At 39.9% G+C, this 25,519-nt stretch overlaps 1 protein-coding gene across 11 annotated transcripts in view; it reads left to right on the plus strand.

Annotated features, from left to right (window-relative positions):
* The first annotated feature begins 6,377 nt into the window (after positions 1 to 6,377).
* The window catches only part of myt1la (myelin transcription factor 1-like, a), a 67,984-nt gene continuing 48,842 nt past the window's right edge, over positions 6,378 to 25,519 (plus strand). For 3 of the 11 annotated variants that reach the window (XM_051408384.1, XM_051408388.1, XM_051408382.1), the window contains exons 1-4: positions 6,378 to 6,870; positions 22,448 to 22,535; positions 23,594 to 23,648; positions 23,907 to 23,940. In XM_051408384.1, coding sequence (XP_051264344.1) covers positions 22,506 to 22,535; positions 23,594 to 23,648; positions 23,907 to 23,940 — 119 coding nt within the window. In that variant the 5' untranslated portion in view covers positions 6,378 to 6,870; positions 22,448 to 22,505. Of the gene's footprint in view, positions 6,871 to 12,641; positions 12,727 to 22,447; positions 22,579 to 23,593; positions 23,649 to 23,906; positions 23,941 to 25,519 lie in introns of those variants that run through there. The other 8 variants (XM_051408380.1, XM_051408390.1, XM_051408386.1 and 5 more) reach the window with 5 other exon arrangements.

Genomic DNA, 25,519 nt, shown 5'->3' on the forward strand with positions numbered 1-25,519 from the left:
AAAAACAATCACATTATCCCCTCTCCTGTGTTTCAGCCTGCTGCAGCTTTTCCGGCTCTGCGTCTGGAAAGCTGCAGGAGGGCAAAGTGCAGCGCTCGCCGCCCATGCATGCAGCCAGGGGAGCGTTCGGCGGCAGCCATCTTTACGTTCTTATCTCCCTCCCATACGCCCCCCCGCAGGCCAGGCTCAGCCCAGCTGTAATTGACTTTCTCCCACTGAGCCCGGTGGAGGCTTCAGGCTGCAGAGCTGCACTGAAAAACCTATTACACACTGCTGCACACCTACACACTGCAGACCTATAGAGAGAGAGAGAGAGAGAGAGAGAGAGAGAGAGACAAGGGAGGAGGGAGCGTGTCTCTGAATTCATCCAGAGAAGTCGACAGCTTGTGTCTGTTGATTCAGATCCAAACAGGTAGGAACGACAGAAATCTGATTAACCAGCTTAGATTGGTGTGAGGGTGACGGATTTGTCTGTGTGTGTGTGTGTGTGCGTGTGTGTGTGTGTGTGTTTGTATGAAGGTGTGAGTGTGATCAGACAAAACCAACCTGCAGAGGCTTGAAACTCGCTCAAGTTTCTGTAATCTATCACAGTAAACATCATGTCTGCTTTTATTGTCGGAGTTATGTGAAGAGAAACTGCCCTGCAGCCAACACCGAGGAGGAAGACAAGGTCACCGTCTACCAGCGCACCATAAATCCTCATATAAAAGTCGGTATTCAAATAATGGCCGGCCGTGGCAAGCACAAGAGGCCAGGGTAGAGAAACACTGAGGGGGCTGCGATTACTTGTACAAGGTAAATTTAGTATAATGTGTATTTCCAACAACAGAGTCACGTTACACTCTCCACTCTGCTGCTCTGAGTTGTTTTCTCACTCCAGTCATTCTTCGTTGCTACTTCAAGAAGCGTCAACAAAACTCAACACTTCCTGGTTTTTTTCCCCACATTATTCTTATTATATTTTTCTAGTTATTTCATATCAAATTAAACACAATTATATTTTAAGTCAATTTATTTAGTTTGGTGCAAAATAATGGCACAGTTCAAATGTCCCCACAAAGTCGTGCAAACCGCTGAGAGCAGGTTTTGGGCCTTCATTTGTTGTTGTTGGCTATACGAACAACAGAGATGATATAAAATGACAATAAAAGTGTATAAAAACTGTTGTTTGCATTTGTTGTTAAGTGTGCTGTTAGTAAAGGAAATAATTTTATTGGAATATTGCACTTTCTTGTGGTCTTGAACGTCGCAGTGGCCCTCCTGTGAGTGGCCCCAAGCCAATTTGAGTTTGAGTCCCCCGCTGTAAGCTGTGCGTCATAGACCTCAGGGTTACCATGACAACCTCACGTGACGTTTTTAACTATTTCTTTGGTCTTTCAGCACGTGGCAGCAAAACACGAGGGCTTTGTTATTAGAAGCAGGTGCATCAACGTCATCAACGTTTATTTGAAAAATCCATTTCATTAACCAGCAACGTATTTTTTTCTTTTCTGGTGTTCTGATGGAGATTTCTGTAATGCAGTTTGTAAATGCTCAGAAAAGATAAGTGGATGTAAATGAAGACTGGTCTAAAAATAAACACAGTATACTGTCTTGGCAACTGGTATGTGAGAGCTTCAATGTTTACTAGCCTACTGTTTTGTACTGAGAGGAAGATTAACTTATTCACACTGTGAATAAGTTAATCAGCACCGTGCACAATTCATTTAATTTTCTTAGTGAGTTTAGTTTTTTCCTTGCTCGGCTTTCTGCTGCGTGCCAGTGTCCAGTTGGTGTCATTGTTGCTTTTACCACTGGGGGTCGCCAAAGTAAAAAATGTTCAAACCCGACACACAAAGGTTTTAATACCTCGATTAACTATCAGTGGTAGAATATAAAGTATTCAAACTCAAGTAGTGTACTTCAGTACAATTTTGTATTTGTATTTTGGAAATTTTGTAGTATTTTAATTTCATAGTACTTTCTACTTCTACTCGACCTCATTAATATATTATCTATTACAACTTTACTCTATACTAACTCGATTTCATCTCAGAGGGAAATATTATATATTTATATGTATATATATACTTTTCAATTCACTATAGTTATTTTACAGTTATAAATACTAGTTACTTTTTACATTGAAAAATACGAAATGCTTATATGATATGCAGTTCTATATTACTATCTGAAATATGCTCCACAGTGATAAACTAGAACAATAAAAGTCATAAAAACAGTTAATAAAAATAATATAATATTCTTTTTTAAAACACTTTGAAATGAGATTCTGCAAAATGACTTTTACCTTGATACTAAAAACACATCTTGTTTATAATACTCACTTTTATGTATGTAAAATTGTGAATTCAAGAATTTTACTTGCAACTTGGAATATTTTTAGACTGTGCTATTGCTACTTTTAGTTGAACAACCAGTGTGAAGGATTTAGTGGCATCTAGTGGTGAGATTGCAGATTGCAACTAACTGAATAACAATAAGTGTGTAGGAGAAACTTCGATGGTTGTGAAACAGTGTTTGGTTTGTCCATTTTGGGCTACTGTTCTGTTCCTGCATTGCCTATTGCTTGCCCAAAATCTTTTCAGAAACATATTTTGGTGAACTGTTTATCTGTACGACTAGGCGAGCCACCATTTTCTCCCCGCTATGGACAAGTTGAAACTAAGCTCAGGCAATGAGCTCAACTCAACTTGCAGTATGTCACCGCTGCTTGCTGCAATATCTAACCCTCTGTAAATTAAAAACAGCTTATTCTAAGGTACCAAAAACACAACTATTCTTATTTTCAGGTGATTATACACTAATGAAAACATACATATGAATATTATATTCAATTTCTGACAATAAATGTTAGACACTGGACCTTGGATCTGACTATTTCCTCCACCACTGACAGTGACCGCATCATGATGTTGAAATTCTCAACATTAGTTTTTCATAGAATAAATACAAAATGTAAAAGGAGTTGATGACTGTTCAAGAAATGACACATCTCTACAACTTCTATATTTAATATATACTATAGTCAAAGTACCATCTTCAACCTTTGCTGATTGCTCAAACTGACTGAGCGGAAAATGGATTTGCAAGTTTCCAGACTTAAATCTCAAATTGAAAACTGAACTCTCCGAAAGAAACGAAGATAGAACGATAGAGAGACAGATAGAGAGAGAGAGAGAGAGAGAGAGAGAGAGAGAGAGAGAGAGAGAGACCTGTGTGTTTCTTTTCTCAGTCTCAATGTTTTATTGAAGGGAGAGTCTAACTAGGTCAGCCTTTTCAAACCAAGCTCACTCTACCGCTCCCTCTCTCTCTCTCTCTGTCTCTGCGTCCTCAGTTCACTCTGCTGTCAGAGCAGAGAGACGGAGGAAAGAAGAAGAGATCGTGGAGAGGTAGAGGAGAGAGGACTGGAACGAAGGGATGGAGAAAAGGGAGACGGGTGATTTGAAGGATATAGACAGAAGGATGTAGGAATGAAAGGTGACGAGAATGGAGGGATAAAAGAAGGATGAGGGGAGGAGGAAGTAATCAGTGGAAAAGTGGGGGGAACGTGAGGGAAGGGATCGGAGAATGAAAGAAGGGAAGCAGGGAGAAGAGGGAAGGATGGAGGGAAGGGATACGGACAGAAAAGAGGTAAAAATTGAGAAATGGAAGGAAAAGATCAAGGGGAATGAGAGAGGATGAATGAAAAGATGGAGGAGGTAAATGATCAAAGATGGAATTAAAAATTGAAGGAAAATGGAGGGAATGATGGACAGATGTACAGACGGAAGGAAAATCATATTAAGAAATGAAGCAAAAATGTGGAGGATTAATTTTCCCGCAACAAAAAAACATGTCAATGAAAAAAATCTTTATTCAAACCATCAGGTAATTTCCCTCTGTTCGAAACATTTATTGACTACTTCTATACTCTGATTCTAGCCAAACTTTCCTACTGAAACTTTTCAGAGTTTGGTACATCTACTGGCTACTGGCACTGTACGTACTGCTTCCAGGAAATAGTACCAACCTCTTTGACACTGACTAAATCTGTCAACTTCTCCGCTTTTAGACGCGTCATCATGAGATTGCACCCACTGGTGAAGAGCAGAAAACAAACCATAATGACGAGGGCTGTTTCCATCTAGCTGTTTTTATTTGCTTTTTCAATTTTTGCATAAGATAAACCTGAGGGGAGAAAAATAACTTTTTTACGCTCGTGGAAAGGTTGGTGTATCAATAAAAGCAAATGGAAACAGAGTTTATGAATAAATCATGATGTAAATTAAACATCTGACTTAACACACAACACAAATATCTCTTTTTTAGCTGAATCGTTGGTCTAGTTTCACCAGAAATGCTGCATAACAACTTAACTAAAACCTAAATAACTTTCTGAAATGTCAGTCTGCTCTCATCCATCCACAACATGTTCACAACTCTTCCAAATGAGGTGGAGTGCCCTGGCAGCTGACCTGGTAGAGCTGGTACACTATGTACCAATGCGTGTCCTTGTTGCTTGTGTGTGTGTGTGTTTGCATGTGTTTTCTTAGGTTGCAGTGTGTTGAGGACCACAGTAGAATCCCCTATCACCAGAACAACCACAGCTGTTACAATGGTCTGACACTGCTATATGGTTATGGTTTCGTTGGAACAATCAAAGGGAAAAATCACTGTTTGTGTTAAAATGACTGCTTCATTAAAGTTATGTAACATTTCCACATCGAAATATCTATAAACGCTAGACATGTGTTATATATTTTGTGGAGTTGTGTACTTACATGATAATCCCAAATGTTTCCAACTACGTTCAAAACCAGAGGAATCTGTCATTTCATTCAGGTAACTGTGCGTTTCACCTGCGGCAGTGTTGTGGATGTCTGCCAAAAGCTCTCATAAATTGACTTTTTATCAAGTTTTAAGCCACATTTTTGTTGTTAACTGGATGAAGCATCATCAGGCAAGTTATCACCGAAGCTGAGCTAATGTTAGCAGCAGCTTGCCTGGCAGGCTCTCTGGGACATCAGGTGTCTGCCAAACAGCGTCAGAGAAACACTGATTTCTTAAGGTGAAACTGCATTATTCAGTGGTTTTAATCAGTTTTAGTCAAGTCGTGGAAAGGAGTGGAAAGGAGGAGGCCTCTGTAGATAATTCTGCACCCGGTAGAAACCACCCGAACAATGAACACTGAAGGAATCGTAACTGCAATGACAACAACAATGGTGGCATAAATGACATATTCTACGTTTAAGGTTAAGGGACCTTTATACTCACGGTTCCTGTAATAACCACTATGGTTTGCCAGCGTTGACTGGGAAAGAAACATCCATCCACCCCGACCTCCTCCCTCTGCAGACTTTGTGGCTCTACAACAACATCATTTCTGTGGCAGCTAGAGGACTTTGTCACTTGACCGTAATAAAATGTCATGTTGGGGCACTGTCTGAAACGACTGATGCTGGTGTTTCTCTTGGGAGAGCAGCCTGTGCTGGGGGAGAGAGCCTGCTGCCACTGAGAGTGTGTTGCAGCCTGTGCTCCATGCCGCTCTGTTATACAGACTAAAAGAGCAGACCCTGACTTCTAGTGCGACTGGTGTTCTTCGATCCGTGAGCAGTGTGACCACCTTTGAGCTGCGGCACACATACTGTAGAGAGGGATTTTTAAAAGCGTTGGCATAGTATGCAAAAAAAAAAGCCACAAAACACTCGTTTATTTAATCTGGGAGTTGGTGAATGGAATTTGATGCTGCACAGCCCTTTAAGTGGTCGAACAGTCCATTTGAGGGGGTTTTCTTAATGAAAAAAAAGCTAAAAAGACAAAGCAAGTGTCGTGCCAGGGGAGGATATCAGAGGGATTTTCACAATCTGACAACCTAGAACTTATTTTAATTAACGGCTCATTAATAATCTGTTAAACTTTAGATTTAACAATATTAATACTAGGAAACTACAACTAATAATAATAAAGTTGCAGTCTAGATTAGAGTTTGTTGCACAGAGCTGAACAAAGGAAATTACACACTGATGCATTTTAACGCCTATAGAGACTGTGTGTGTATGTGTGTGTGTGTGTGTGTGTGTGTGTGTGTGTGTGTGTGTGTGTGCGTGCGTGCGTGCGTGTGTGTGTGTGTGTGTGTGTGATCTGGTCTGCGGGCTGGAAAATCAAAACAACACCCAGAGACTGACTGCAGGGCTGCTACACACACACACACACACACACACACACACACACACACAGTGTACATGCTTTGAATTAATTCCGAAAGAGAGAGAGAAAGCGAGAGAGAGAGAGAGAGAGAGAGAGAGAGAGAGAGAGAGAGGCAGGGAATGCGTTGATATCCTTGGGGAGCCTGCATGCGCGCTCTCCGTTGGGCGCGCCGCCGTGTTTGCGTGCGCGTCCCCGAGAAAATAAAGAGAAAAGAGGAAAAGGAAGAGGAGGAAGGAGAGAGAGAGAGAGAGAGAGAGAGAGGGCGAGAGAGAGAGAAGTAAACGCGCCGTCTTCTTCCTCTTCTACTGCTGCAGTGTCTGATTCTCCCTCCACCATCTTCATCATCACCACCATCATCATCCTCTTCTCCCTCCTGTCTGTGTGTCTGGGTCTCCTCCTCCCTCCCTCCTCCTCCTCCTCCTCCTCCATCCCGCTCTCCGCCAGTGAAGGCACGGCCAGATATCACGGCGACAAAAGAGAGGGAGAGGGAGAGAGAGGGGTAGAGAGACCTTGACAGAAACGGAGAGGGAGAAAGAGAGAGAGAGAGTGTGTTTGAGAGAGAGAGAGAGAGAGAGAGAGAGAGAGAGAGAGAGAGGGAGGCTGCAGACTTTCCGACCAGAGAGGAAGAGGAGAGGAGGAAGAAGAGACAGAGATAGAGGAGTCTCCATCTTCGCCATTTCAGTATGTTTTTCCTTTCTTTCTTCTATAATATTCCTCTGGTACTCTGAGGCTTGTGACGCACTGTTTGCGCCTTTTTTGTGCGCCTTCACAGCTCCGGTCACCTTCTGCGATATTCCTGTAATGCTCCTACAGTGTGTCAGTCATGCTTCTGTTGTTTCAGAGCTCAGTTTAGTTGTCAGTCTTTTAAATATTGTTGAGCTCTGACAGTGTCTGTGTGCGCCTCTACAGACACACTGTCTGCTTTAGTGGCTCTATAATGTTCCTATAACACCAGGAATGTTATAGGAACACTATAGAGCCATAATTAGTGTGTCAGTCATGCTTCTGTTGTTTTCAAGGCTGAGTTCTGGTGACAGTCTCCTATTATACTCCTATAATATGTATTATTGTTGTACTGTGTCAGTATGCAGTGTTTCTCTGGTGCTTCTTTGTTGCCAGTTTACAGTCTAATATTCGCAGTGTAATATTCCTACAGTGACCTGTAGTTTCTGTGCTGATCGCTCTGTTGTGACCTTATGGCACCTTTTCATTATGTTTATGCTCATGTTTCATTATATCATTTCTGTGTTATTACTTTGAGGCACCCGTTGCTCTATAATATCCTCATAATATTTCTGTAATGCTCCTACAGGGTGCTGTGAAGCCTGTATTGTTATGTATAGTGGCTATAGGATAGACCTTAATAGGATATGATAATCCAGGCTGGGGCCATTGTGTGTAATATTTTGTATTCCTACAGGGTGTCAGAGAGTGTCAGTGTTGTTATAATGCTTCCACAGTGAGCTGAAGTGTGTCTCTGCTACTAATTAGTGAGTCTGCAGTGACCTTATGGCACCTTTTTTGTTAAGTTTGTCCCCTCTGTTTGCACAAAAAGAAAATTACATACATGTAGTGTCTATATCAAACGCCGTAGTTATATAATATCCTTGAAGTATTTAATTGACTTCTGAGACCATTGACTTCTATAGTAAAATAGAAACTAACATAGGTTTATGTTGAAGTAACATATAGCAATAATAAATAAATGATGTTAAGTTAACTCTGCGTCAGTTGGAGTTAATACGACTGTTAACTTAAACTTTATTCTGTTATCTTTTGGCAGCAGCCAGGTGCTGAAAGCAACATACATAAAATAATAATAAAATACATGAATCACTTGATAAAAATATGCAGAAAATAGAAACCCTGCTAAAACCCTCCCTGCAATATTACATTAAACCATATACATCGAGTGACAGCATGACGTAAAACCTGGAGTACATCCAGCATTCATTATCAGTAGTGCAGTAATGTAATGTCTACTGGGGTGAAGTATCTTTCACTACAGGGTCCTATGGATTATGGTATGTTCTCTGTTAGGAGTTGTTGGATCTGAGTGTACAGGGTGTCGAACTTAAGTTAGTTAATTAAAAAAGTTGTATTGCTGCAGTGGGAAACTCACAGGGCTCCTGAATGTTACTGGGAGCTGTGAAGTGGGAAAAGGTTGTCTGGAGCTGCTGCCTTTAGATTCAGAGTTGGAGAAATGTTGAGTGAACATCTGGAAGCTCACAAGTGCTGATGTGTTTTTGAATGAATGACTGAAACTTTACTGCCGGTTGCTTTAAACTTTCTGATGTCCATCTGTAAATAGAGAGTAACAGAGAGGGATGGCTCGCTGTAGGCTGAGAGCTTGAAGGGATACCCTTTGTATGAAAAGATGCTTTATTTCATATTAAATGGTTTACTGATGTTTAAACAGGCTACATGTCATTTCCTGGAGACTGTTGTTTCCGTATTTATTTATTTATTTTTGCATAATAAAGTGTCACTGTCAGAAGTATCTATCCACTACCGACTACATTCACCTTACATTAATTAATTTAAGAAATGCTTTTATCCAAATGAGGTACAATACAAACCACAGTACATTAAAGCCTTAATGCCACCACAGAGTGTTTCCATGGTCTACCAAAATAATAAATATACAGTTTGTAATAGTAACTTAGACATTATTTTATAAAAGTAAAAATAAAGTAAAAAGGGGGAAATTATTCCTTAACGCTGCATTCAATCAATATATTATTTAAGATATATATATTGCTTGTAGGGAATGAAAAGTTTTAGCATCTTTCAGCTCATTGTTTTGGTCTTTTTGTTCCATAACTTTACTGTTGTTGTTTACTGTATCGTTTTCAACTGCCTGATGAACAACTTCCAGTCAAACATTTAGCTGGAAGAGACAAATATTAGTCTGAGGAGTTGGTGGAGATCAAACCAGAGCTAAATGAGAGTGAATATTGGACTTTGATCAGGTGGATCTGCAAATAAATAACTGTTACTAACCTGTTTGCATTATTAATCTTACATGTTGGTGGCAAAGATACCAATTAATGCTGTTTTAACATTCTTGGTAAAATGTTGTTCTTAAAAATATGACTCCATACAATTTAAACATTACTTAACATTTTTTGTCAGTTAGTTTCTTAGTTAGTGAGCTAATAAGTCAGTGAGTCAAGTTTGTTAGCCGTTGTTAGCTTGTCAGTTATTTGGTTATTTAGCTTGGTAGTAGTTTCGTCAGACCACTGGTCTTCAGACTGGAGTCCTGGGATCAGCAAGGGTCCTTGAGTGAGTTGCAGGGGGTCCCCAGCAAAAGGAGGAATGGAATATTTTAACTTATCACATTTTTTGGAAGTTGGAACAACATGGGAAGAAAAAAGATAAATCATTGATTGACTATGAAGACTTTATAATCTTGAAACCTAAAAATAAAACAACATTATTCAGAGGGGATTCCTTAAGGCAATATCCTCTCAAATTAATGTGCATCTATCCTGGAAGGTCCTTTACATGAAAAAGTTTGGGAACCCCTGAGTTAGACAATTTTCTGCCTACCTCATCATCATCTTCATGATTCTGGCGTCACACAAATATTGGCTGACTGACCTCCGACCATTGCCCTGCTCTTAGTTGGTTTCACAATCGATCGTCTCCTCCGGTGAGATGGAGAATGATTGGAAACAAGACAAAACACTAACCTGGTTCAGTTAGACCAGGTCTGTGGCTCTATGTGGCGCCAGTAGGTGGCTGTTTTGCTGTGTACACACTGAAACCAGGTGAACTCAGCTGAAAAAGTAATGAAAGAAAAATACCTCCTTTATTTCCTGTCTGCTCTCTGCAGAGACAGAGCTGGTGATCATTCATAACTGCAGAACAAAATAAACCTTCCTTCTCTCTGCAGCCTCACACCACCTGTGTGTGTGACAGAGCATATTAAACACAGGCTCAGCTTACAGTTGACCAGTCACACCAGACTGCTGGTCACACCTGTTGGTCTATTCACATCACAGCTCAGTCACAGACCAGTACCAGACCTGGTGCAGCTCTCTGTGATAAACTGTTGTGTGAACATCAGTGAATGACGATCGAGCTTTTTAGCAACCTGGGTGTCACCGTATTTCTGTAGTTTTGTGAAATTAGCTTTGTCATTCCTATCTAATAACGTTTTACTCACCAACTTAACTACCAAGATCAGTGGTTAGAGCAATAACACTGAATGCAGCTTTACCTTTTTACCAAATTTGCAATATACATGCTGGTATCTGCAACATGAGATAGTTTCCTCTTTATTAATTTGACACAAATTAACCTGAAAGCAAAACTATTTGAGACACCATCTGCAGTCTGCACTTTGCAAATTGATTTTGTGTGTGGTTATGACAACAAATACAGCATTCTCTAACCTTGAACTAATGTTGCTTTTAAACTGCCTTTTACATTCTACCCTCTCTTAAGCAAAGAGCAGACACTCAGCAGCTCAATCATATCTACAGTGTGTCTGCTCAGACTAAACTACGGTGGCTGCTCAGCTGGCTCAACAGGCAGCTTCATCTGAATGCCGCAGTAGTCCAGTCACCATCCCTGTTTATCTAGCTCCACTAGTCTTGCAAATAGCCACTAGTTAGCAAAAACTTTTGCATGCATAGTGTCCCTTGACCTGTCTTACTCTCAATAACCCTTAAACCGCTGTTAGAAAGCAGAAGAAATTGCACATGAAATAGCTGTCTCTGTTTATTTAAACCTGTAGCATTTACATGAATCTGAGGTCATTCAATTCAGACTTGTGCAGTGCTTAAGTATAAAGCTGGGCAGACGAAATACGTTTTTTATTAATGATGTAATTCACACTAAATGTTAGAATTGGTCTTTCTGCTCGGCCCGAACCTGCGTACAAAGAACGGATCGATTGAGTAGCCATGAAACTCCTGGTCGGTTTTTCTCTATTGGCAAATCCAGTTGAAGTTTATTCAAAGTGCACTCAGAGTGTCAGCCCCAGACATGTGCTGCATGTCGTCCCCTCGCTCTCTCTTTCTCACCAGTTTCCTGTCTGTCTTCAGCTGTCTCGAGCCAAATAAAGGCATCAAAAGCCTAAAAAAAACCAAGACTACAGTATCCTCAATGTTGACAAAAAGAGAGAAAGGCGGTGTTACTTTGTGCAATTCTACTATGAATGGAAAGTAAGAAGGAAAAAAAAACGCGAAGCTACGGCTGGAAGATGCAGACAATATGATGTCTGTTCTGCAGCGAAGTTCAGTTTTTATATCACAGTCAATACGTAAAATGCAACTATATTAAAACTGCAGTTTACAACAGATCTTTTGACAGCAAGCGTGTTGGAACTGCTCAAACTGCAGACAACCCCACCGAAATTTCTAACATTTCAGAGATCCATTTGATCGTCTGTGAGCCAGACCGTTCATCGTTCAGGCAATTAATCAGGCACCGTGACCTCAAACTGCACCTCAAATGACAACCGATCTGGCAGAAATTCGGCCAGAGATTCTAAAATTAGTCCGGAGCGACCAATTCAGGGCTGCCAGTGTCTGCCCGGCATTACAGAAATGTTACTAAGTCCAACCCGAACTCCAGACTGACACAGAAAATCAGCATCACATTTGTCTGAACAGGCTTTAACAGACTGTTCCTCCATGATGGAGGTTCAGCTGGTTACTGTCGAGTCGAACCACTGAGACCTCATCTGAACTACCTGTCTGTCTATCCGTCTGTCTGTCTGTGGTTTATTAAATCTGAGCTGCTGCCAAGACACCCATCAATCTGATTAACTCATTCTGATCAGTGGAGGTCAGCATACACGCACATACGCACACACACACACATACACACGCACACACACACACACACACACACACACACACACACACACACACAGAGTGGAAGGCATCATGCACTTTCTATTCTGGAGCTCCGAATGACTCACTGTGTAAAAAACCACACATACACACTCTCTGTACGACACATTTACACACACACACACACACACACATTTTTAATGATTCATCGTGGGTAGATCCTGTTCTTCATGAAGTGTGCGTGCGCTTGTGTAAAATCATTCATGTGAATGGCAGACCGACAGCTGTGGAATCCAATTTAAGGCTCTGATTTATTCAAAATGTTTTTATTTCGCTTCACCTGCTGTGACCTCTGACCTTTGAACACCCCTGTAGTCGGTTACCTGAAACATCTTTTATCTCTCAACTGAAGGGGTTTCTTTTGTCGATGTGAGAGTCTGTGTGGGTAAAAAAGAAAACCTTGAGTCAAATATTGTCTTTTGTCCAGGTTTTTGGTCATGAAAAGGGACAAATTATCCGCAGAATCACCTCGGATTCGGCTGAATGTTTTCTGTTCACACACACAGACACACACACAATTCAAGCAGGAGTAACGATCGTGGATCTCTGTTGCCACTGACGACCTGCCTCGTCTGCTTGTTACAGATCATTAAAGCTTCACTCACTGACCACATCCAGCCCTCGATCCGTCAATCACAGAGCCCCGCCCCGCTGCTCGGCACTGACAGAGGTGAATGATGGAGGAGGGCGGAGTCACATCCACACTGTGGAAAGTGTCAGTTTTATTGAGACGAGGCATGTAAACTGCTGGTTAAATACACCAATTAATAGCATCATCACACTTTAATTTGAAAGGAACCAATAATTTAAGATTTTACTTTGTCTTCACTGCAGTGTAGTGAGCCGACTTAAAGTCTTTAACATTTAGGAGGATCTATTAGTAGAAATGGAATAAATATTCATATGTGTGTATAATCACCAGAATTTAAGAATAATTGTGTTTTTGTTACCTTATAATGAACCGTTTTTATCTATAGATGCCGCAGGTTGCCTTTCATGAAATCTGCCATATTTCTACAGTAGCCCAGAACAGACAAACCACACACTGGCTGTAGATACACACAGAGAAACAGGGGTATCATTTCTGTACCCAAAGATTTGTCAGAAAAGTTCCCCGTAAGGTACGAAAAAGGTCCTTAAAGTGATAACTGTGGACCTTTGTTTAATTTTAAAGTTATAAAATCATGGCTGACAGAAAGGGGTACATAATTGTAGCTTAAGGTACAGGAAAATGTTACAGTTATCTTTTATTTTGTGTTGCTAACTACAGTAGATGTTTTCTGCAGGCCTCCTCCTCGCATGAACCTGATGAACCAGGTGACTTTTTATACAGCACTGCAGTTATCTGACAACAGCAACAGCTGGGTTTGGTCTTCATGAAAAGTCAAATTCAATGTAAAACAGATACAGTAGCCTGCAGATGTTAATATTGTGACTGTGTGCAGATACTCATAGTAGATGAGTTCCCGCTATGAGGTGAATATTGTCTGACAGAAAATGCTCCGAGGGCTAAAGAAGACTTTATCTCTTCTGAAGTGCTGACATGACACCGCAGACCTGGTCATCGAGCTGGGGGGAACAGGCCGGCAGTGCGTTTGTGTCCAGGCGTGAAAATCTGCAGCGTGGCCCCTTCACATTCCCACATTTACAGGGTTTAGAGAGTGAACATGAAGTGTACAGGGTTCATTATGGTCAGTAAACCCTGCAGGGGAATCAGGCAAGTTCATGTGTGGAGTGAGCACATGTATCAGTCCATTTATGGAAAATGAAGACGAGGAAATCTCTGAAAGACACTAAATATACTGCATACTGCAAAAAGGAAATAGGAGTTATTTTCTGATTTTGGTATTAACTGGAGTACCCGCGTCAAAATAAAATCTGGAAAACACAAAGTAATTTTCCATTTATGAAGGCCACAAACAAATACAAAAACTAAGTCTTGATTATTTTTTCCCCAGTTCCCAGTCAGGTTAAAGAGATAATGCATACATGAATCATCACTGGAATAAATGAACAATAATACGGTATAATACAAGGGGGTCATACGTTTGTATAAGGACACATACTATGGACAAAAATGTATCCAGAAAGATCCAATGAAGTTTATGGAAATGTATATATTTTTATATGATATGATAAACAGATCTGGTTACATTTCCATTAACTTCACTGGATCTTTCTGGATACACTTTTGTCCATTGTGCTTTAATAACCAGCAAATTAAAAAAATCACTCTGTGGAGTTGGTTATAAAAAACTAGAAAAGAAAAAAAGGAAAAACAAGTGCAGGAATGTAATTTATTATGCTAATGTAGAATCCCCATATGCTTTAATTGTTAGTTAGCATGCAGTGTTCACATGTCTGAATTCAGCTGTGATCGTATCTGCAGATCACAGTCAGCTGCTGCTGCTCAGGCTCTCTCTGTGATTGGTCAGAGGTTAATTGACGCGGCTAATCACCCGATCAGTCCAGTCTCCATGGAAACCAGGAGTGGGGCTGATGTACAGGAGGGAGTCGGGGCCTTCACACCAGGCTTAGCCACTGCAGCTTTTTGTGTGTGTGTGTGTGTGTGTGTGTTTACACCACCAACTATACTAACTGTACTGCAGAGCAGTTTATACATCACAGTGAAAGGCATTAAAGGTCTTTTTTTAGCAGCTGCTGTAGCTAACATGCTAAAATACAGTAATTATATTCATAGTAGGGAAGTCTTCATGTAAAAGTACAGAAGTATTATTAAATGTACGTAAGTGTTCATTAAACACACTACTTTCACAGTGTGTTTAGATAAATAATAATAATATGATTAAAGCATTCACATTTAAGTAGCATTTTAATGTAGTAAGTTGAGCTAATTTAAACTACTTTATATGTATATATATTGGGTTGTTTAATCCATAATAAGGCATTTTATAAAATGAATTCTGTATGTAAAATCTTAATCTGCAAAGTATAAGTATTTAATGTAGCTGTAACAACAACAGTAAAAAGGACTTGTTTCTGAAATGTAGTGGAGTAGAAGTGTAAAGTGAGATGGTATGACTTAAGTAAAGTACAATCACTATAAAACAGTACTGAAGAACAGCAAAGTAAGAAAACACACTTTATCTTTGTTGATTTCTATCCATGAAGGCAACATACTATGTTATTATGACCTCAGCTGGGTTTTAAGTTAAGCCTCTCAGGCAGCAGCTCCTGTCAGGCTGAGATGGTCGACCTCTTGGGGCACATAAAGCTGCTTTTCAGTCAAATACTCGTGTCCAACATGTCTTAAAGTTGTGTAAACCTTTGAAGTCTCAAGCAACATTTGACCTAAGTTGTTTAACTTTTAGAACCATATGAGCCTTTTCCGATCTGACGGGACATCGTTTGTCAGTTTCTTCCAAAACTGTTACAACTGACCTATTAACTATTCTCCTACTGCTATGGTAAGTGTTTGGTTTTGGCACCACAAAAACTACTTGGGTTATTAGATTTGGAAAACGTGGTTAAAAGAAACCAATGCTGACTGTTGACATGAACAGTTTTATGGCACTAATAAAGTTATGCCACTTCTGCCTGATTTAAAGTGGTGACAGGAACTCTTTGTAGGGTTAATACCTGTATCAACATAGGTTGTTTTAAGCATTTCAATAGATGGCCAATACTGTGAGGATATAAATTCTATTATAGCTGCTAGATTATAGTGTACCAAGAAAAAATGAATTTGCTACATTTACTCAAAATAGATAGAAAACAATCACCATGACAATGCTAACATGCTGATGTTCAGCAGGTAAAAGGTTTACTATGTTCACCATCATAGTTAAGTGTGTTAGCAAGATAACATTTGCTAAATAGCACAAAACAGAAATTTACTTAAACCAAAATATTGGACAAATCAAATTCAGTCGAAGTTGTGTTGTCTGTGCCAATCTTGGTGCCAGATGTTGAGATATTTCAGTGGTTAAGTGAGAAATTATGACCTGCAGGTGTATGGAGCCAGAACGGCGACTTTAAAAATTAAAAATTGGCATTGAAAACAAAACCAGTACTGAAAAAGGAAACATTGGCATTGAAACATTTGTATTGAAAACAGTTGTATTGGAAAATAATAAAAATCTGAAAATCTTATTATTTTATTTTGGGGAGTTTTTTTTAATCTTCAATGAGAATCTTCAGATTTTTTTTCATGTCACTTTTTTGAGTGACAGTTTTTTTTCAATGTCAGTTTTTTTTTCAATGAGAATCTTTTCAGTTAATTTTTTGGGGGGGGGAGGGGGGGGGTGGGGGGAGGGGCAAGCAGTGCGTGGTTTGCATATAATTAGCATATCGGCAGACTGAAGAAGTACGTCTCTTTTCCGGAACCTGCCGTCCGCTCTGAATGATGAACAGACTTACTTGTGGTTTGGAAGTTCCCGGTGAACAGGACATTTTAGCAATGCCACCATACCAGAGGCTTCAGAGCGGACGGCGGGTTCCGGAAAATAGACGTACTTCTTCTGTGGGGCGGACTGGGACAATAATTCAGGCCGGGAATTTGATTCCATCCCAGGCCACCACCACCCGATTAACGCAAAACACCAAGAGTGAGTTAGGTTGGGCGCCTACTGAAGAGTGTAAAATAATAAAGCAAAGGCTCCACATGCGCCAACACACAGCTTTTCCTGTTTCTTTCCCCTACAAAATAAATGTTTCTGTTCATTAATTGACCATTTTTATATGCATTGGCTATGTTCATATAACAATAAATACGTTCTTAATCTCAATGGGATTTTACCGGGTTAAATAAAGGTTAAATGAAATAATATAATGCAAGGATTTCAATATTCATATAATGTATTATGTTGTGTCTATGTTATTTACACGCAACTTGGTGTGTGTCTGCCTGCAGTGCTGTGACAGAGAGCTTCAGAAAAAGTGAGGAGGGGGTGTGTTTGTGCCCAACGTTGCTGCACAGTCTGTGTGAGCTTCAGCGAGGCAGATACCCTAATGAGCCGCACGACGGATTGTTTATTTCAAAATCAAGCGTGACCCGAACCGAGCCTTTGGTCAGTCCGCCACTGAGTATGCCGATATGCAAATTATATGCAAACCACGCTCTATTTGCCCCTCCCCTCAGACCCCTCCCTCTCGACACCAAAACAGTGACAGAAAGCCGAAACTGAAAATCAGTGACACTGAAAAAAAAGTGACATTGTAAAAAAGCTGTCACTGAAAAAAAGGGACATGAAGAAAAAATCTGAAGGTTGTCATTGAAAAATACAAAAAAACTCCCATTAAAATAAAATAACAAGATTTTAAGATTTTCATTATTTTAATTAGTTTCTTTTTTCAGTGCCAATATTTGTTTCAATGCCAATACAACTGTTTTTAGTACAAATGTTTCAATGCCAATGTTTCCTTTTTCAGTACTGGTTTTGTTTTCAATGCCAATTTTTTTTTGGGATGCCAAATCTTAAAGACACCGTTCTGGCTCCAAATGTGGCGCTAAATGAAAAGTCAGGGGATGACCAATGTCAGTAGGCTTTATCCTCTGGGGCTACAACTGACCCTCAGCATGCGTCACTCATGTAAGCCGTTCGTGTCCAGAATATGAGTAGCTCTCCCTTGATGTACAGACAGACAGAGGTAGAGACAGACCTGAAGCAGCGCTGCTCTCTCTGCCTGTCTCTCTGTTCAGTTGTGTTGTTTGGTTTGTGCACTGCAGCGTCACATCACACACCAGGTGTTTCTGTTTGTTGGGTTTGATAAAAGTGCTCTGCTGTAATAAAACACAGAGCTGCTGTCGAGCTCCGCCAAAAACACACACCTCACCTGCCTGCTGCGTGTGTGTCTGTGTTTGTGTGTGTGTGTGTGCTTTGTTTGGGCTCACAAACATTTGCCTGAGAGTGTTTGTATGTGTGTTGCAGACTCTCCAGGCCGGAAACTGGAACATTTTTAGGGAGTTGTATGTAATTGAGTCCTCAGGTTATTGTGTCATTTTCTGATCCTCAAATGTGAAGTAAAATTTCGATACAATTCGTTTTTCTTAATTGGCTTGGAATTACTTTAAGGACTACTGCGGGTTGTAGGTAGAAGTTAAAAAGCTGTTGTTACTGCGATGGAGTCTCACTTTTGCCAAGAAAGGTGTCCAGGAGCTACTGCTGCTACATACTGATGTACTGTTATATAAAATGTAAACATTATTTAGCCCAGTTTTAATAGACGCCTCAATGTCTATTCTCCTACAAATCACCTAAACCAACTTAATGAGCTGCTCCAACAGATAATAGAAAACAAGATGCACAAATCTTTTTTTTATTTTACTTCATCCCAAAACTCAAAACGAAACGAAAATATTTTTCAGGCACCTATAGATATACAGTAGTTCTGCTCATAAGCAATTAAACCACTGTTCTCAATCAGTACTGAAGTTATATTAAACTGCAGGTAACCATAGCAACAGCACTGATGCTATAGGCTTCGTTAACGGTTTATTGAGTGGTGACCTAACCATGGGCTAAACTGATGACAAACAAACTCTAAAACACACAGGAGTGTTTAAACACAGTCTGTCTTTGTTCCTTTGGTGAGTGACTACACATTATAATACTCCCTGGGATTTATTGGTATGGAAAGTAATTGAGTTGAGGAAAATTATTTACTTTACGCCTAGTTGTACACCATGGCTCACTTACTAGTCTCCCAAGAACAATATGGTGTTATTAAATGATCAGTTACAGCACTGGTTTTCAAACTATGGTACGTGTACTACTGGCGGTACCCAAGCTCCCTCTAGTGGTACGCGGAAGTGCTTTTAAAATTAAATTAATTAACAAAACAGATACTATCAAAATACAACAAAATTTTGACTGACAATCAATCAGACGGCTGAAATGTAATTTAAAAATAAGTGTTGTATGTCCTGTGAAATTCATACCTGTGACACTCACGCACATAGCGCACGCATACATCCATGATTAGTTCCACCTTGTGGTGTATGAGAGACGTGTGGAAGAGGTTGTGTGCCAGTGCTAGTGCTACCCCTTGGTACATCGTGGCTGTGGCTGACAACAGTCAAGGATAAATAATCGTCTTACGAGGAATAAACCTGCCTCCTGCGTGAACTGTCCGCTAATGGGTTTTAATGTTGGTCATAATGGTGGTACCTGAAGAGACTAATATTTTTTGAGGTGGTACGTGGTGTAAAAAGTTTGAGAAACGCAGATTTAGAGCAATCAGAAAAATTAAATTGTGTCATAAATGCGAGTTGTGATGTTGGCTTTGACCTAGAGGGATCGCTGCAGCCACCAGGTATCTGTGGGAGTGTCAATGTATCAGACTGTGTTCAGAGAGAAAAAGAGTGTTTCTATGGCAAAGTAGGTGAACCTACATGACTACGTGTGTGTGTCTGTGAATGTGACGGTATGTATTAGTGCAAGTATGTATGTGTGTGTCTGTGTGTATATCGATGTGTGTGTTTGTGTGTGTGTCTCTGAGTATAGCAGTATAGCGCTCTGCATCATATTGTACCAGACAGGCAGAGTGTCGGACTGAATACTAAACAGCAGGAAGCTCCTCTTCACGCAGCGCCAATCCAGCCATATAGGACACTGTGACACACACACACACACACAAACACACACACACACACACACAAACACACACACTCTGACTGACTTCCCAAGCATGTTTTTTTTTTTTGCTTCAATAATTCAGGTAACACTTCCATAACACTAAAATACATCTGAAAAAAAGTATTACATTACTGTTCATTACTATTACACATAGTAAACATTGTACAATATCATACATAGATGTGTACACCCACACAAATGTAGTTTACATTTATTTATCCTTGTGAGGACCACCACTGAAATATTTTGTTCCCTAGCCCTGATTCCAACAAGGTTGTCACTTTCAAATCATTTCACTTATTTCTTACACAATTTCATTACTTTCCAGAAATGGTCATACTTGTGGCCTTCCCAAAAAAGGTTTTAATTTGTCCCCATTATTCCAAAAAATGTCCTTGCATTCCTAAAATATCACAACTTTCCAAAAATATCCCGACTTTCAAAAATGTCCCTTTTCCAAATAATCTTGCTTGTCCTATAAAAAAGTTCCTGTCCTTCCAAAAGAGGTCCTTATTTTTCCCAAAAAAATCCTGACTTTCCAAAAAATGCCCCGACTTTCTAAAATGTCCTCACTCCACAAAAATACCATAATTTTCAAAAAAAGTGTCATGACTTGAAAAATGTCTACACAATTCAAAAAGTCCTCACTTTCCATAAATGTCCCGACAATCGAACATGTCCTCCCGCTCGAGGTCTAAAACTGAAAATGGTCCTCTCAAAGATAGAAGTACAAGAACACACAGGCTAACATGCAGAGGCAGAACAAGGACACAGCCTATGGAAACACACATTCATGAAGGCACACATTCACTCTGGTGAGGTTAGTACATCATCTGCACACAAGAACATGCATGGACACACACACACACACACCCATTAGCCCACTCAGTCGTACAGTTTCCAGGGAGGTGGAGGATTTTTTTTCCGGCAGAGCTCTTCGCGGCAGAGGGAGGAAATACTGTGTTTGATGTAGGGTGCGTTGGAGCACGCTCAGTGGAGTGGCGGCCTCAGATGCACCCGGCCTCGGTTTGCTGTGGCACCATAATGGGAGTAGGCTGAGAGTTCAGGCGAGGCTGTCCAGAATTTACATTTATATTAACGCTGCAAACCCCCCCGAGCTGCACTGCAGCTGAGGAGAGAGAAGCACGCAGAGCTGCTGTGTTCATGTCTTCATCATCAGTGTTGTCTTATTCTCTTTTGTGTTGCTGTTTGCATTTAAAATCTCCCAGCAAGATCTCATGTTCTGCTGTAATAATTGTAGCCCAAAGGGAGATTATTGTGTTATTTAAAATTTTGATAAAAGAAAATAAAAAAAATTGCAGTTATTTTTCTTTTGGATGCCATTTGTATTGTGCAGTGGTCATATGGGTGCTTTGAAGACAAACAACTTAATTTCTAAATTCTTAGAAATTCAGTTGTTTAGAGATTGTAGGAGTCACACAGAGAGTTCGCTGCCAGTCACCTAACATTGTTTATGAGCGAAATCATTTTTCTTTCAGAAACCTGGATGCCCAAAGTCAATCCCTCCACTTCACAACACTGTTTTATTGTTGTTCACATGGAAACTTCCATTTCAGGCTGAGAATTTCAGATGAATTATTGTCCTCTGACTGTTGTTGGTTTCTGCCTGGTGTGAAAATATTCAAAATGAAATTACTGATGATTGTGATCCACTTTTACCATCTGCTCTTCTCAGAAATGAAAGCACAGTTATTCTACATTCTTAAGTTTCAAATTAAGTTGTCCAGTACCGATACCAATATCAGAAATTCCACCACTACTGCCTAAAATGTGGTATTGGGTATTGGCGAGTATGTGTACCTGTGCACCGATCTGATACCAAGTAGATTATCAGTTCTGAAAGGGGACCCTGCTACTTCCCAGTAGTATTCCTTTCGCCATTTTTTTCTCCCAGGATAGCGAAGTCATGAAAATAATTATATATATGTATACATATAGTATCTATTTTGTAACGCACATGTATTGGATCCATACTCGGTATCGGCTGATACACAAAGTTTAGGTGTCGGAATCGTTATCAGGAAAGAAAAAATGGTATGTTAATATCTCTAGTTTCAAGTCTTCAGTTCACAGCTGGTGAAGTAAGATGTCTTGTCTCCGAAGCAGCTCATCCTTTCAGGACTAAGATGAATGCTTTAGAGAACTTATTTTATCCATGTTTTTGGCCTTGTTACGGGTCATTTGCTGGCTTAGCTGTAGGTCACTGAAATGTTTTCGGTAGTAAATCTGTAAAACCGCTGCAGACAAAAACCTAATTGACTGAATGAATGAAATGTTATTCTGTAGGTTGCTGAAATGTTTTTAGCAGTGACTCAACCTTTCCAGAGAAACACTTAATTGACTGAATGAATTAAATTTCACATTTGAAAATATCAGTAAAAATTCATAGATGGCATTTGGCAGGACTCTCTCAGGTGTCAAAATGTCGACAAAATATAATTAGGGGCGCCCGGCTAGCTCACCTGGTACAGCTGGTGCCCCATGTACCAAATCGAATCTGACCTGTGGCCCTTTGCTGTATGGAATCTCCTCTCTTTATCCCCATTTCCTGTCACTGTTCAGCTGTCACTATCAATAAAAATTGTTTTTTTATAATTATACATTTCAGAAAGACAATTATCAGTTCAGAAGCTTCTCAACTAAAGTGAGAAGGCCACCGTTCAGTGTCTTGCTCAAGGACACTTAAGCAGAAAGAAACAACTGCATACAGGTTTGATTCTGGGAATCTGATATCCTGCAGAACTGAGAAGTTACTGTGTTTTGTTTTTGCAGATCATGACTTTGGAAGACGGCTTCTGAATTCTGTTTGGTATAAAGACTCTTCAGCTACATGACCAGTGCTACACCGAGCTCTGACCAGGTAGATACACTGTCACAACCAGCTGGTGTTTATATCAGAATAAGTAAGTCACACTTTTTGTTTTGCATAATTTATGTTCATTGTTGAAAAATAAGAGAAATTTAATGAACTAGCAGAGATATTAAGACAAAAGCAACACCAACAACAGAAGGGAGAGTAAAAAACTGTGTAACTGTGTAGCTAACGGAACTGACAAAGATAGACGACCCTTGTACAGTGAAGAGTAAAAGAAATATATAGATGGTCGACTTGTATGACCTGACACGTGATACAATGCTGTTTAATAATGATGGAAACTGGGATATCTAATAAACTGCATGAAATAATTTTGAAACAAACTTCCTTCTTCTGTCCAAATAAAACAAGTATTGGCAATTAAATGTAATATATTGTTTGATCCCATAATGGAGTTATTTTTGTTATACAGATAGTGATGCTACAGTGACTTCCTGTCTATAATAGTTTTGGACAGCACTACAGATGTTTTCTTGTAACCAATTTATACATTACTTATGTCTTCAAAAAATCTAGTTATAGATTTAAAAACTGGTGCAACCCAGACTTGTTGGTGGTAGCCACCATTTGAGTGGTAGCTAATGTGTTGCTACTATTTGAGACGTTGCCAATTATAACGTTTCTAGCAGATGGATTCTAAACAGTTCAGGTCTATAAGTCTTTCCTTTTGCAGGAGCTGATGGATTGCAAAGTCTTTGTTTGGGTGTTAGCAGTGATTGCTGATTAGAGGTAGCTGCTACTGCCCTACCTTCAGCAGTTTGTTGCTAAGTTTTTTTTAAAGTGGTTGCCAAGTGCTTTCTAGTTGGTTGCTAAGTGGCTCAGGTGTTATTAAGTGCTAAATATGGTTTTCAAGGTAGCTAGTTGCTAAGGTGCTGCTAGCAGATTATTGAGTCAGGGTGATAGATGTTGCGTTTCCAAGGGCAGTTGCAAGGGATTTTCTAGGTGGTTGCTTTAGGAAACACATTTGAAATGAGCAAATAACACAACATAGTTTCTTTTTGCCTTTACAGTTTAATAGTGTTGACTTGTGTTTTCCTCTTCAGATGGAGGTGAATGTGGTTAGAAAACGCCATCGCACACGGTCCAAAGGAGTTAGAGGTATGTTTGTCTGTCTGTTGTTTGTCTACTCTTGAAGAAATACACTATTAAAGGCAACCTGGCTACAGTATGCTGGCTAGCTAGTCACCCTAGATAATATGACAGCGATTTTTACTCATGTAAGCGTAATACATCTTTAATGAAATGCTCACCTTGAAGTTAGAAGCATCAGTAAATAGCCAAATGTATCACATACTGGAAGTTCACAGCAGGTGTGATGTTGTAACATCAGTTGTTTTGTTCTGTCTCTGTCCGAAGCCGCTGTGGAAGCAGTAACACAGGAGCTGTTCAGGTAGGTAAACCTCTGCAAAACACATTTAACATTGAATTGCACTATTATTATTGCATTTTGGTATTGAATTGTGTCACCACCTTGCATTCATTAAGAGAAAATAACACTGAAAGATGTCCTCCCTCCCCATGTCTCATAGTTTTGACTCATGATCTCGTAATTCGCACTACATGGGCCCACTCTGATTGGGTGCATTAGTTCAGTGTGTTTGACAGTAATATGTCAGGTGACGCCGACATTCAGGTGGGCCATAATAGAGAAACCTTGAGAGGAACGACTGGCCTGATATGAACGTGAATAGTGTATTGTTACCGGACATTTGTCAGCTGATTGTCGAAGCACTGTGGATGTCTCACAACAGTAGTCTTGAAATACCAGACGATCACCCCGCCTACCAATTGTCCGGGTATTTCTAAATGCAAGGTTGTTGCTTGAATGGCAGCGAGAACAGCCGCTTACAAATGTACACTTCTTACTTCAAGGACATGCCTTACCTGAAACGATGCTCTTCCTCCACTCCTCCACAGTGATAGATATATAGCAAATCACAAAGAGAGCTTTTTAAAACATTGAAAATGGATGTTTCAAATATTTGATTCTGTTTAATTGTCTATAATGTTGCAAAAACGATTGACTCCCACATACTACTTTGGGTAATCCGTCTCTCAACGAATCTCTTCCTGTAATGTTCTCCAAAGATGAAGAAGAAATTAATATTTAACATCAGCAAACTTTGAAGGGTTTTTGTTTCCACCTAGTTTTAGTGACAAAAGGTGGGTGATTGTCTTCAGTCTTTATTGAGCGAAGTGTTGTGAGTCTAGTGGAACAGCGGACCAGCTCTTTGCTCTCGCAGTTTAACCATCTTGTTGTTCTTTTGGATCGAGTCACCCAGGAATGACTGTAAGAACTTGTCAAGAACATGAAACAGTGTTACTGACACAACTTTAAATGACAGGCAGCCGTGGCACAGTGGGGGGAAATGTTAATAAGAGGTGGAGGAAGTATTCAGATCCTTGAAAGTAGCAATACAGCAATTTAAAAAGACTCCAAGTTGTGCATTGACAGAGTCAGCAAAATGTAGTATCAAAAGTAAATTGACTTCTAGAGGGCATTTTTCTGAATTATGAGTGTAGCCACCTATCAGAATACCATTACACACCATTTTTTGCCAATGATAGAGTTCTGTGAAGTCCTCTTGTGCACATTTGGGTGGTTTGCAGCTAGAATGAGAGTCCTTACATTCAAGTTTCAAACCACAAAGAACAATGCCTTGTTAATGAGTGAGCATAAGATGGAGTGTGAGACGAATGGGTGGATTGATTCAGTTCATCAGTAGTGATGCAGAAGCTGTACTAGATCCTTGAGCTGAAGAGGGAGCTGAGCTTGAGGCGAAGTGAATAGATGCAGATGGATGAAGTATTTCTGAGGAAATCATGATTTAGAACATACAGTAGTGGGTCAGCAGTGTGTCATCTACTCAACCAACTAATTCGACCAGTAATTTATTACATTTTGATGACTTACTTCATTTTGCGTCATGACTGGAGAAACACACCAGCTGCTGCTGACAGTAAATGTT

Source organism: Dicentrarchus labrax, unplaced genomic scaffold, assembly GCF_905237075.1.
Source record: "Dicentrarchus labrax unplaced genomic scaffold, dlabrax2021, whole genome shotgun sequence".
Taxonomy (NCBI): Eukaryota; Metazoa; Chordata; class Actinopteri; family Moronidae; genus Dicentrarchus; species Dicentrarchus labrax.